The following is a 14,755-nucleotide window of genomic DNA, read 5'->3' on the forward strand; positions in this document are numbered from 1 at the left end:
GTATATAGATGATCTGTTAGCAGTATCAAATACTCAGGAAGCATGCAGAAGAGATACAATTACCCTGATGAAACACTTAGCAGAGAATGACATAAAGTTTCCACAACTAAATTGCAGTACTGTAAGAAAGAAGTCTTGTACTTAGGACATCACATTGAGAAAGGTGCAAGGAAGGTGTTGCAAGAGAGAATCTTAGTATTTCTGAAAATGAATCCTCTAAAGACTCAGAAGGCAGTCAGGATGTTTCTGGGAGTGGTTGGCTACTGTGGCCAGTGGATTTGAAACGCTTCCCTTTTGGCCTAGTCTACACAGAGGCTGACACACAAAGAAGTGTCTGATCCTTTACCATTGGATGACAACTGTTACGTGCCTTCACAGAGCTGAGAGAAAATCTCTGCCGTGGCCCCTGCTCTGGGAATGCTGATTACAATAAATGTTTTACTTTTCTACTGCTGAGAGACAGAGGGATGTGGTCTTTCAGTTTTAACTCAATTGCAAGGAAATGCAAACAGGCCAGTGGCATATTTTTCAGCCCCTCTTCAGCCTGTAGCTTCATCTTCGTCTTGCTTTCTTAAAGCTATGCAGCTGCTAGTGTCAGCACTGAACAGTGCAAAAGCATTGTTATGGGTCATCCTCTGAATGTTTTTGTGCCCCATTCTGTTGTGTAGCTATTTTAGCTATAGCTCCAGGCACGTTATTTTTGCATAATAGGCCTGCTGCTGTACACTTTAACCTAGATATATTTTATTCAGCTTTATTTTATTATTCTTCCAATAGCCACTTTTGCGGTCTTGTTTTATTTTCTGTCATTCTAACTGTTTTTGCCTAGGCCAGCACATTCTAGCTCACTCTGTGCTTCTTCCAAGACTGCAGCAAGATAAGTTGCTGGTGAATGTGGTGTAAGTTTAGTCTCCAGCATTAGTAGAAAAGACACACCCTTACGTAGGGACATTTTCCCAGATCAGCTGTTTCATTTTAAAACACTTCCCTGTCCCTTACACGTTAGAGGGAGATTCCAGCCAGAGAACCACGACTGTATGCTGATTGCTGAATGCTTCGCTACAGAAGCTAATGCAGACTTCAGCCCTTTGCTCAGGTATGGGGAATGATGTCTTCCCAGGGGAACCTGAAGGGCAGAATTAGAGCTTAAAAGGCAGTGCTCCATTATGGTCTAGGGAGGAATTAGTCTATTGACTGCAGTGACAATATTGTAGCATTATTCTTATGCTTCACTCTTCTTGTCACAATTTTCATATTGTCATGCTGTATCGTCCTGGTTCTTGCAGCTCACGCTTTGCTATCTAAGATGCAGTCGCTTCATTAAAATCATTATTGAAAAAATATACTGCCTCTGTTTGTCATTGTACATATGAGACTAATGTAAATGAGAGAAACGGATGAGATCTGAGTGACCACGGCTTCCCTGAGAAACCAATTATGTCATACGCTCGGCTGCCCAGTCATCCCTGCCCTTGGGTAGAGATGAGGCACTGCTAGTTAGCCTGAGAAAAACCCAGATTGGAGTGACAGGTGTCACCTGCAGTGGGTCAGACAGTCTCCCACACCGCTGGCGATTCTGCTGCTCAAAATCCAATAGTCTCATTAGAATAATGAGACCCTACCCGACAATTCCGTGAAAATTTTGTTAACCCCTATAATAACCCAGGATCTGCCTACTGCTCATCTGACCCAGTATGAGCAAGTCATACCGGTTGCACTGAATGTTTCTTTTAAGTGCTGTCTAACTTTAAATCCAGCAAACCATTTACCATCTCTGGCAATGAGAAAAATGTAAATGATTGTATTGATGAAATTGAGCATAACTGTCTAGATAACACTGATCTATGTACCAAGCCAAGACCCGATATACAAGATATTCCACTTCCCGAATCTGACTACGTGATGTTTGTTGATGGCTCCTGTTTGAGACATCATGATGGAACCCTCAGAGGTGCTTATGCAGGTAGAACAATCTCAGATGTGGTCGATGCCTCCTGGTTTCAAGGAGTCTTTTCTGCCCAAGTAGCAGAATAAGTTGCTCTTACAAGAGCATGGTGTATTTCTGAACAGCTAAAGGTGACTATTTTCATTGACAGTCGGTACGGCTTTGGTGGTGACTTTGACCTGATATGGTCCAAGAGGGGCTTTTTAACCTCTTCTGGTTCCCCTATACGAAATGGAGAAAAAGGTTATAACTTGCTGAATGCATTACAGTTACCTGCCCAAATTGCAGTTGTGAAGTGTTCAGCACACCACAAAGCCATTGATTATATTACTCTCTGCAATAGTTATGCTGATGAGGAGGTGAGATACTGTGCCTCAAATTGTACTGCCTTTAATGGAAAATACAATATTGAGGGAAATGATGAGACAAGACAAGTCTCTTGTTAACTGCTACAGATAAATGTGAGGATGTTAAAACATTGCAGGAAGAAGTGTCAGAGGAAGAACATCCGAGTTGGGTTAGAGCAGGTTGTGTCAAAAGAGATGAAGATGTTTGGGTTTCAAGTGATGGAAGAATTGTGATGCCTAATAGTTTGTTGCCACCAACGGCGAGGCATTGCCACAGTGCAGCTCATGTTGGTCTTGATGCTATGGTGCAAATCTTTCAACAAACTTGGTTTAATCCCTGATTCAGATTGAAGGCAGAAACCCTTTGTCACAGGTGTCTCACATGTCAGAAGATGAATGTAGGAAAATGTACAGCAGTTACACTGAGTCACATAGGTCGGTCAGGAGGACCTTTCAATAGAATACAGCTCAATTTTAATGAGCTACCCGTATGCAATGGATTGAGATAGGTCTTGGTTATGGTATGCGTCTTCTCTTGTTGGGTTGAAGCTTACGCGACCAAGAGATGACAATCTTACAGCAGCAAAACTGTTGCTGAGTGAGTTAAGATTCAGCTTCCCGACTTCTCTAGAGTCCGACCGATGCACCCACTTCAAAAGTGAGGTTCTGAAATTAATGTGTGCAGCATTACAGGCTGAGCAAAGACTCCGTTCCAAAAACAGGCCTGAAGCTTACAGACTGGTGGAGCTAGGTAATGGAACTCTGAAAGTCCCAATGGCAAACGTTTGTGCTTCCACCTAATTGAAATAGCCTAATGCATTGCATCTTGTTTTGATGAGGTTGCGCTGTATTTCAGACAGGAAAACAGGATTGTCTCTGAATGAAATTCTCATGGGCTGTGCTATGAGATTACCAATTGTGCCTCCAAATGCACTTGTGAACATTACAGATGACATGGTACTCAGTTATTGCAAAGGTCTGGCTGTTGTGGTTCTTTCTGTGTCTCATCAGGTTGAAAAAGCTATAGTCCAGCTGTTGTAGGAGTTGTGTCATGACCTGTGTCCAGTGACTATGTCATGGTCAAGAAGCATGTTCAGATGTCCTGTTTAGAACTGCATGGAAAGGGGCCACACCAAGTAGTGCTGGTGACAATGATATCTGTGAAGGGCTCTGGTCTCCCTATCTGGATCTGTGCTGCACACACTCATAAAGTTCCAGGTTCCTTTGTTGAAACATCACTTGTACCTGGAAGGCCGGTTATAGTGAGATTAAGAGAGCAGGTTAGTCAAGCTGTTGGGGATGTCCAAGGAATTGAAGCAACACATTCACGGTCTGAAGGGGTCTGAGTGAGTCAACAGCAGTGGTTAGCACAGGATGGTTAAGACGGAAACAGTTGGCTCCACAAAGCTCAGAAGCTGACAAAGGACCTAGTGCTGCAGCAAAAAGGGATGTGCCTGGAGACCATTTGCCAATTGAACAAACTGTACCAGTAGTGCAGGTGTCCCCAGCAATTCAAGAAGAAGCTAAAGTGTCTGGTCAAAGTGATACAAACAGACCAGTAGCCCGGCGATCAAAGAGAAGGAGAGTGCCTTGTCAAAAGTATGCAGCTTCAGAATGGACACACTTTGCAGCAAACGAATGGGAGAAGGAATTTGGAACCTTTAGTTTCACTAATACGTATCCAGTTGAACATTCTTGAGTTTTTTCTGGTGGCAGAGCTGAACTTTGAAAGTTCATTGTCATTTGACAGATTAAGACTACTACTGGATATGATTTTTAGTGATTTTGAACTGCACATTTATTAAAGACATTTGAACCTGTATTAGATGCATTTGAATGGCTCTTGCAGACATTGAAAAGATGTGTACAATTAATGTTTAAAAGTTGCTGAAAGACAATTGCTTGCTATTTGCTTTGCTCACAACGAAAAGGCTGAAAGAACTGAAAGAGACGCTAGTTTTGCTGCCATCATTTCAATTTTTACATTGTTGCATTTTTTTATTTTTTATTTTTGATTACCGGTCAGAAATTAGAGAACTCATGAAGCCCAATAGAAACAATAGTAGTAAACTCAGATACCTATACGCAGAAGTGTTAGTAGTGACAGTTATTTTGATGACTGCATTGCTTATTGGATTTAGCTTATCTACACCATCTAGAACAGGAGATGTTAGTATCTTGAACCCTTGGCTGGTACTAGCTTTGTTAGTGTCCTGAGTTCCACAATGCCCACTGATAATAATAGAATGTACACACTAGATGATAAGAAGTTACATGTAGACAGTTCCAGAAGATCTTTCTTCAAATGCTTCTTACAAACTGCTTTATGAACTTGCACATACACTGAGCGTTCAGAACTGCTATGTATGGCACAATTGCCCGCATCAGTAAAGGAGAAAATTACATATCACAGTCTTCTGTTAACCTTTGGTATTTTATATAGTTTGTTGATGATCCTTCTGTATGAACAGGAACACTTTCATTATAATTACTCAAACTGCAAATCTTGTCTTTTCAGAAGTACCCATTATGAGACACCTGAGTAGAGTAGCCACAGGAAAAGGCATAGAGACAGCAGGAGGTTCATTTGAGCCTGCATTGACCTTTAGTACAGTTTATGCCCATCAAAATAATTTGAACTGTGTTCTTACCCCATTAGAAAAGGAAATTTTAGGACAAGGTGAAGATAGGAGAAGAGCAATCAAAACAAAGGCAGAAAGAAAAGTAGTTGTACAAAACTGGGGAAAAGAAGGAGCCCATTCAGCAGCAGAAAGTCAAGCTACCTTGACTTTAGATTGGCAAGATGTATGGAAATTATGTGTACATAGACCCATGTCAAAGACAGGTTCAGAAATCATAGGAACAAGTGAGTGCACAGAGGTATTCAAATTTCAGAGTAGTTGGACGTTTATGGACAAGCCACAGCAACTCCAGGAGTTTATTTCATTTGTGGAAAGCATGTTTATTTTAGGCTGCCGAAAGGATGGTATGGCATGCTACTAAGGAGTAGTTTTTCCAAATATTTATCATGTGGAACATGTTCATGATCTCCTGTGAGATAAAAAGTCAAATACCTGTATCAAGAGAGGTGTCAGTGCTTCAAAGATTATAAGGAGATATCTTTGGTGCAATGATTCCATCAGTAGGAGTCATCCTAAATGATCTGAACATAAGAAAGTTAGCAACTATTGTAGATAAGTTGTCTACAGATACAGCTGGTGCCTTCTTGTTAGTCGACACAGAAATGGTTGTCAAATCGTCTTGCTTTAGACATCATTCTTGCGAAAGAGGGGAGAGTTTGCAAGATGCTCAAAGTTCAACATTGTTGCCCTTTTATACCAGATAACAGTAAGGAGCTGAGACAGTACATTAAGAATATGATTGACCTGAAAGAAGACTTAAAGGAGTTAGCAGCAACAGGTGACTAGAAAGCTACAGGGAGTGTTTTTTCAGGAGTTGGAAAGTAGTTTGAAGTCTAGGTATTGGAATTATTGTTAGTATCTTCAGACCTGTGCTGATACTAGCTTTGTGTGCCTTAGTTTTGTTTGATATTTTCAAGTTGCACAAGAAAAAGAAAGTGAAGAGACCAGGGAAGGGGATACAAAAAGAGGCTTTTGAGCTTGAGAACAGACAAAGTATCTATTACATTGACATCAAACAGTTAGAGAAGTCGAGGAGATCTTACCTGGTATGACCGCAGAGATTTGATCTGTCTCATTGATATGAGACATTGTATTCTGATAAAATGGCTAGATTCTCTCTCAAAGGGGGAACTGGTGCAGCTGAAATTTGGCTGTTATGAGTCACAATGATTTATACGTGACAAGTTTATATTATTATGTATGACATTCTAACACATGAATCTTAACGTCGTTCACTGAAAGCCTATATTAAGGCACATTCACACTAGTGTGATGCGGTAGAGCTATTTTAATTTGAGTATAATTATTTAATTCTAATGATCTGAAGAAATAGTTTTCACTGAAACTATAATGAATAATAAAAGAAAATGTTTTAAATGTAATTTGCTAGTGCTAACAATTGTAGCTCCCATTATGGTTATTGAAATTAACCAACAAGGTGTTTAACTTTCCAAATATGTGCTTTAATTGAGAAGAATTAAGTGTGCCATTTAAGTTTTATCCTGCTTTATTTAGTTGGTCTTGTTAGTTTGCTAGGCGTTAGACTTTCAGAAATGTGAGAAGGTTGTTTTTCTTTGCTAACATGTCATTTCTTTACATATTTTGCTCCCATAGAATGTTGGTTTGGAAATAGAAGCCCTGGTGTTTTACTCATAGAGAGCCTGAAAAAGTGACTTTGAAATTGGAACTCTAAGAGACTGAAAGCATGAATATTTCAAAATTGTTGCAAAGTCATTTAGGAGAGCAAAATGGATTATAAACAATTGAGGGACTGGGAGAATAAGCCGATCCAGAATTACCATCTCCCAAATCATAAATCAAAACTACAGAGTACACTGTTCCGAAGTATAGAAATCTGCTCACACCCAATTAGGGGTGAACTGCCAGGTCACCTAGGCACTTGATTGCTTAGAAGCAAGAGCCCTTACCTTCCAATTGGTGGCATGCTTCATTATTGGACTTGCTCTTCATCGGGTCGTGCTGCTATGCCCGATGGGCTGCACGGGAGGCTCTTTGCCAGAGATCTTTTTTGAAAAGTGTTGATGTTACCTACACAGATATTCTAAAACTTGTAGTAAGGTGTGGTGAAGGACTGGAACCTGTGAGATTAAAATTGACTACAGGCAGTATGAAGAGGTACTTTATTATAACCCAAGGTGCCTATGTCAAGTTTAAAAATGAAGGGAAAATAATGATTCTACCCTCTCTCAAAGAAACTGTATAAAAAACACTACAGTATACTGGTTGACTTGTTTCACGCCTTTGGCGTCCTGAAGGATCGAGCGGCGTTTCTTCAGGACCACCAAAAATATATTAACACCTAGTCCTCACTGTTAGGCTAGTACGTTTACTCTCAGTGTCTGAATATGTCATGCAAGTGCAACATACACTAGTGCATAAAATCCCTAATTGGATGTAATGTAGCACACTGAGAGGAGTAATTACAGTCCTAAGATAAGGGAAAGGCCTCTTGGAAATTCGTGAGTCTGCAAAACTTCAATGGACATCATATTATAAATGTCACAGGCAGATAAAATAAGTGCATATGAAAAGAAGCTAAAGAAATATAACATAATATTACTTCTGTGAGCTAGGTAAACAAAGATACACAGTCCAAGCTCAACACATCTTCTTGGAGAAAAAGTAATGTCAGTTACACCTGGAATCTCCAAATGGTAATTCATAGACCTACCCGCACAACACTGTGTGTTACCAATGTGCCATAAACAAATAGCCTGGGGATAGATTAAGGCTGTGTGCCTGATGAAGGGATATGTCATGAAGAAAAAATGTTACATTGCAAACTGCAATGTATTGAACATAAACTGGGAGTTGAGCAAAAATGGATGCTTTCCTATGACGGTAATGGGAATCTTCCCTGATGTTACAGGTGCATGTTGCCTGATGGACTATGATTGGAAAATTAATGTGATCGATGGACAAATCATCTTTCACTTTAGGCTTTAATTTACCACTCCCCAGTTGGATTCCAGCAGACCTTGTTTGGGCTTTGAGAGGTACAGACATCTTTGCCTTTGCCCTTCACCTTTCTAAGACCTGCTGAGATGAGAAGACTTAGAAGTTTTCCTGACCCATGAGAAAACTCTTCACCAAGCTTCTGAAATGCTGACACCTTCCCATTTTGCTTACTTTTTGCCAACGTTAATTAGCTTTACCCTGCCCCGGTGTCATTTTTCCAAATTCTTTTTGTCCTTTATTTCCTTTTTACTTTTTGTCCCCGTGTTTTGTTGCCCAGCACATGTCAGTTAGTAACTTGTCATTTTTATGGATTTCTTTGCTTAATCTACTAATTTCCATTGTTTTAAATAGTCTTCATGCTTAGGAGAACTGATCAACATTTGTGCGCAGAACATCAAGTTCTAGTGCTTATGTTCTGTATTGCATTAACAGAATGCCTAGTCTGTTGCATGTTAAACAAGCTTCGGTTGTTCCAACGTCTTGGAAACCTGATGGTCATTCTGTTTCTCTATAGTCTTGTTTTGAGAATTGTCTACATTAACCTTAGTCTGAGTTTGTTATAAAACCCTTTAACTTTATTCCCAAACTTGGTTTTTCCTTGTGGGGCCAAATTGGTCATACTAAAATGTTGACTGATTTCTGAATATTGATTTTCTCTTACCCCTTAGCTAGAGTGAAACGATCCATTGACCTAGTTTAGAGCATACCTGAAACGCTCCTGCAGCATTTTCTGGCCTTAGCCATTTAGTGAATTTAGCCTGCACCTGGGTCACATGACTGGGTGTAACTGACAGTTGAGCTTACTTCTTGAAAATTGAAAGTGTAAGTTTCCAACAACTAAGGTACCCTTTTGAAGTCATATTTGCAACGACCGTCCTCATAGCTTACATTTCTAAATACATAGACACCCCCAGCATGTTTCCCTAAGAAACTTTAATACTTTCAGGAGCTAGGCAGATCCAACTTAAACTGTGTGCCTAGCCCCAACGAAATAGCTCCTTGAACCTTCATTTATTGGGATGGTAAAGATAAACCCCTTGACACAAGCAGAAGGGACAAAGAATCAAACCACAGCACAGTTCAATAATAATCTCTCTACCAAATGTGAATAATATTTATCTTGGTATAAACAGGACAACAAACATGACATGCTTGCTTTGTAAAATCTATGAGACGATAAAAAATCTAAATCACTATTAGATACTTCTTAAATATCCATTTGTATAGCTCTGATGTGACTCATTATGGGTTGGCGGTAATGCAGCATCCTCCAAAAATTGGAGCATGCCTCCTACATCAACCTCTTGATTCCACCTCCCCATTCAGAAGGTGCCTCTGACAGCTGAGGTACTGCTAGCTCCACCATGAAAACCACCATGACCAGCCAAAGACTATCAGCTTAATTAGGGGCATAGTTAAAAGCCCCTAGAGACTCCTTGCACCACATTAGCATCATTTGGTATATGCTAATGTGGCCCAATGCATGCATTGAACCACTTTGTAATCCTTTGCGCTACGTTATGCCTGCGCTAGCCATAATGTATGCCAAGGGGGCCTTCCCCCATTAGGGGAGGTCGAGATTTCTTTGCGTCATTTTTTTCAGCACTTGTAACGCCTACTCAGAGCAGGCGCTAAAAAGGAGGCACACCATTGATTACAATAGGCCTCGATGAGCTTTGCAGGATTAGCGACAAATGTTTTGATGCTAATCCTGCAAAGCTCTGGACTAGCGTCAAAACTTCTGACACTAGTCAGCAATTGCAGGCTTCCAGTCTCTGCAGCCTTCATCATTCCAAACATCCTAGTGCAAAAGACTGGGTCATTTTACTTGGCTGTAGTCTCAAAATTGGCAGATTATCTACATGCCAAACAGTCTATCACCTTTGTCCTCTCCAGTTCACAGTTTTTGTTTTAGGTCTGAGGCTTCCTTCAACATAGGACGCAGGGGAGGGCTGCCTGTCCATTTGTCTGTCAAAGGAATTCAGCATTGGTCAAGACCTGGGCCACAGTCTTTGTCCAAGTGTTGCTCTTCTCAGGCCACAGGCTGATTGGCAGCGTCCGGTTTGGCACAGAACAGGTTAATGTATAACGTTTCTTTTCCATTCAAGTTGATCTAATTTCTAAGCATACACATGCACTTGAAATTATAACAGATTCTGCTGTTAGACAGCTGCACAGAGGCACAGGTAGTTAGAATTCAGTTTATAATCTTAAACTGCTGCCTCACTGCTACGTAGACACCCCCTAATTTATGTGCTAGTTCTCCAGGTAATTAGAATTTCTATAGCCACAAAGAGTTGCTTGCCCATTTCATTCCATGACAGATGCTCAATCATGGATAGAACACTTTTCCAATCATTCAGGAGGGACAAAATATGCATTAAGTCGACTTTGTTCTCATTGGCCAAGCAATGTGTAGCACAAGCATGGAAATCCAGTAGAGCACCCCATAATAAGAAATGGCTGAGAGAAAATATCGATAGGGCGATAGGAAAGTACAGTATTGCATATAAGCAAAGGAGGGGTGACAAAGGGAGGGAAGTGTCAAGGTCCTGTGAGACAATGGTTGCTACTCTGGAAGAGAAAGGCAATGATGACAGACTACCAGGAAATGTGCTAAGGCAGCAGTCATGATAGCTAATAACGAAAATCTTATCACTTACTTTCTAACATTGGTGTGAACACAATATACCTGATTCATAAAGGTAAATGTACACATACAGATTTACTCCTGAGTATATTTAGTACTATATCTATGTGTAATTCTGCAAATTTTTTCAACTCATTATTCCAGAGTGCAGATTTCACCTCGTTGTAGACTTTCATATCTCCACTCCCGATGGCGCCACCTACAAAAGGATTTAGAAGTGTAAATTTACTACTAGTATCTTTCCACATTTAGGTGGAGAGTTCCCCTACTGGTGTGAGGATTTCCCTATGGTAAAGTATAAAGTGGCAAATTTACAAGAAAGTGGCACATCGATCCTGATGCGCCACTTTTCTTGTGTTGTCCTTGCCCCCACCAAACAACACCATGGTTGTGCCATATTTACAGTACGGCACACCATGGCGGTCTTTACCACAACACCGTCAACATTTTTTATGCTGTTGTGGCGCACTGCTGCACTAGTGTCAAAAATGTTGACGCTAAAGCAACAAAGCACAGGGAGGCCTTTGATTATTATGAGTGCGTCACTTTAACGCCTGCCCTGAGCAGGCGTCAAAAATGACGGAAAAAATTGCTCACTGGAATCTTGTAAATTTCACTGCGCCATTTTTTGGGCCTCCCTGCGCTGGAACACCCCACTTGCATACATTATGCCTGACGCAAGCAGAATGTGGTGCAATCCATGCATTGCGCCACTTTGTAAATATGGCGTGAGGGAATGGCCAACTCAACACTGCCTTAGCATCAGAAAAATGAAGCTAAGGCAGCATTAAGGCGGAGCTAGGGGCTTGTAAATCTGACCCAAAGTTTATTATTATTAAAAATAAATACTAAAATTTTATTATAAAGTGTAAAATAATTTTAAATTATTATTATTAACCTAAAACTAATAAAATTACATTTTACAACACATTCACTAAATAAATGAAATGTGTATTAAATTAAAACTATCTCCCCCTTCCTTTTTATAGATTTCCTTGGTGTTATGTGATCCCTAGTGTAATAAAAACTGATCTCCTTACTCCATTAGATTAATGTCTATTTTGATGAAAAAAAAGGTCTCATACACAAGGCTGAATTGAGCATCCCCCTACATTTCACCTGTACAACTTTCAAAAAGATAGCCAATTGCCAAGATGGCCACTCTGAAGTCCAATATGAAATCATAAAGCAAGTGATCTTTTGGCCACAGTTACAGCTGGTACGAGACTATGGGCTGAGTCGCTCCCCATTGCTAAAAAGATGCCCTTCTCTTGGTCAGGTCATCAACCAGAGAATTGTGACAATTAAGAGAAAGAGGGGAGGAGAGATAAAGGATATGTCCAAGGGACTGAAGCAGATGGTGATTATAATTTATCAACAGGCAGCAGTGCGGGGAGCAGTGCTTAATTTGTGAATGAATGAGTGCCAGACTGCAAAGCTCTGCTCAGAAGCCCACAGCCTGTGCAAATGAATGTTGGTACGCACAATACCGAGGCTACATAGTCTGTGTAGTCTTAAATTCTACTCATGCATCTTTAAGCTATTATCAGACATTCCCTGTCCCGTATCTCACGCTCCCAAGTTTCTGCTTTCTCCCTTTGTCAATGTTTTTCCATCTTTCTCTTTCTCCTTTTCACTTTGTGTGTGTTTCCCTTTCTTGCCCTCTATCACTGTCAGATGAGGAAAAATAAGTGCTGGGCCCGAAAAATGAGTGCCATTGGCCACCATCACCAACCACTGGCTCAAATTAAGCACTGGCTGAGATATAGCATACCTCCCACAGAATGGCAAGAGATGCATGTCCTAGATCTCTGATCACATCACAAACATTGTCTTCACCAATATTATGAATACTGTCTTATTCACATCTATGTAGAACAACTTATGCCCATTTCACATCAATTATTCCATCTGATTATTTTTGCATCCCTTATTGTTTGTTGCTTCTTGAAGTTAAAGCCCTGGCTAGAGCCACGTAGTGTTTACGCATTATGGCCCATATTTATACTTGTTTTGCGCCACATTTCCGTAATTTTTTTATGCTAAAGCAGCGCAAACTTACAAAACACAATTATATTTTGTAAGTTTGGGCAGCTTTTGTGCTAAAAAATTAACAAATGCAACGTAAAAAAATTATAAATATATCTGTGGAGGAAATAAACTAAACTAAAATATACATTCATGGAAAGGAAGAAATACATTTGGAGATCAACCCCTCGGGTGCCCGGCACGAGCTGGTCTCGTCCTCGGCCATGATCACCGTGTGCCGAGGACGAGGCCAGCTCGTCCTGCACCCAGCTCATGGGGGAAGCACTAGCGCTCCCCACATGAGCATCCCACCCACCCCCCGGGGCAGGGATGGAAGGGATATCGCTTCCCCTTTCACCCGACCCCCGTGACATCTGATGACATCAGCACGCAAATCGCGCACTGACCTCATCAGAGGTCACCTCCCATTACACTGGAAGCTCAGCTTCCAGCACGATGCGGAAGAGAAATGCTAAGCATTTCTCTTCCGACTGGGAGGTGGGGGCAGGCGGAGGCATGAAAGGAAAGGCCTTACCTTTCCTTTCATGTCTCTGCAAGCATTTCTGAAGCCCGAAAATGCCCACTAAACACCAGGGAGTTATATATTTATGGATAAGGATTATATTTTGTAAGTGCAAATGCGGCGCAAAAAAGTATAAATATGGACCATAATTGTATTTTGTAAGTTTGCGCCGCATTTGCGTCAAAAAGTGACTCAAATGCGTAGAAAAAAAGTATATATGGGCCATAATTTCTTCGAAAAAAACAAATGTTGAAGGGAAGAAACATAAACATTCAGCAGTCAAAATAATTCACTAAATATGCACCGACATTAACTCTACATAAAAAAAAACTTCCTGCTGCGCACTCGAATGAGGGCGTCCAGCAGGTAAAAAAACACCCGCAAATGTATGTGTTGATAGTCGCCAACTGAAACCAATGGAAACACTAAGACACCCACAACCAGCTTAACAATGGAACTGAAATCACGTCGAAAATCCCTGAGATCGTTTTACTACGGGTTCAAATAAACATCGAAGGAATCGCTAGCGGGGTGCCTACTATCAGTGCCGCCTCCAACTTCTAAGCACATTTTGGCTGTTCGATCAAATATTGACACGGGCCCACCTAGGTAGTTTCGCACATGGACAACTACGTTGATTTGCTTCCCCTGAGCGACATTTGACAGCCTAACACTAGCTTGAGGTGTTTGAAAAACCCATAAAATACATAAATAAATTACTACAGCCAGAAGAAACCGTTACTGGGTTTAACGGATGAGTTTGTACTTCTAAGAGTTGGCTGTAAGACTGAATCGTCTATACATATATCCTATCATGAGTTAATGAAGTGCGCGGACATAGCGGTTCCTGGGGAGACATTCATTAAGGGACATGGTCTACTATACCTGCAGAGGTGAAATTAAGAACTGCCAGAATAAAGCAAACGGCAGCGGCTGTGCCTCGCCTGGGGAACATTGCGAACTCCAAATGCTAGCGCTGCCCCGGTGCGCGGATGTTTCAGAAAGACAAGGATGGGCCAAAGTTCTGTGTTTTTGAAAGTTTGGAAGAGTGGGGGAGGGAAAGTTACCAACTATCATCACCGCAAGTGCAAACCTGCAGCCAGATAGAACAAGTTTGCTGAGCACACAGCAACTAAAAAGACAACTCTCGTACCCCTGGAAAGTAGGAACTTGCTATGGGCGAAGTGCATGGTGACGAACATTTAACATTTCGTTTGCGAAATCTGAGATTCCTTCCCTGAGTTTTCTTTACTGTGCGCTAGTGTTGTCAGTAGTGTTGTTTTTTGCTAGCAGTTTAAAAAGATATATACAATAAGTGGTGAGGTCTTGCTGTTTCGGAAATAGATTATTCTGCCCCAGATCAGCATCGTACTGAACAATTAAAAACACGAGTTCATCAATCAGCTGGAAAATGATTAACGTGGACAAATAGTTGTGGAGGTGGTCAAACCCGTGTGTTACCTGGTGGACGACATGTTATCTTACCTTTGTCATCATTGCAAACATGTCAGGGTTTCATCACCGCTGTACTGAACAGTAAACAGTTCGTAGACACAAGTCACTCCCTGCACACATGCCCCTCCGCATAGAAACTAAACAAGAACATGTAGTTCTTAATTCTTCCTCTGTGGCCTCTTTCTA

General features: G+C 41.0%; 1 protein-coding gene across 1 annotated transcript in view; it reads right to left on the reverse strand.

The window, feature by feature from the left end:
- Positions 1-14,113, reverse strand: part of F7 (coagulation factor VII) — a 195,809-nt gene extending 181,696 nt beyond the window's left edge. Inside the window, exon 1 of the mRNA XM_069204956.1 lies at positions 14,000-14,113. Within this exon, the coding sequence (XP_069061057.1) occupies positions 14,000-14,069 (70 nt within the window). The 5' untranslated portion in view covers positions 14,070-14,113. The remainder of the gene's footprint in view (positions 1-13,999) is intronic.
- Positions 14,114-14,755: the final 642 nt, after the last annotated feature.

The sequence above is a fragment of the Pleurodeles waltl genome, chromosome 8 (assembly GCF_031143425.1).
Source record: "Pleurodeles waltl isolate 20211129_DDA chromosome 8, aPleWal1.hap1.20221129, whole genome shotgun sequence".
NCBI classification, from domain to species: domain Eukaryota; kingdom Metazoa; phylum Chordata; class Amphibia; order Caudata; family Salamandridae; genus Pleurodeles; species Pleurodeles waltl.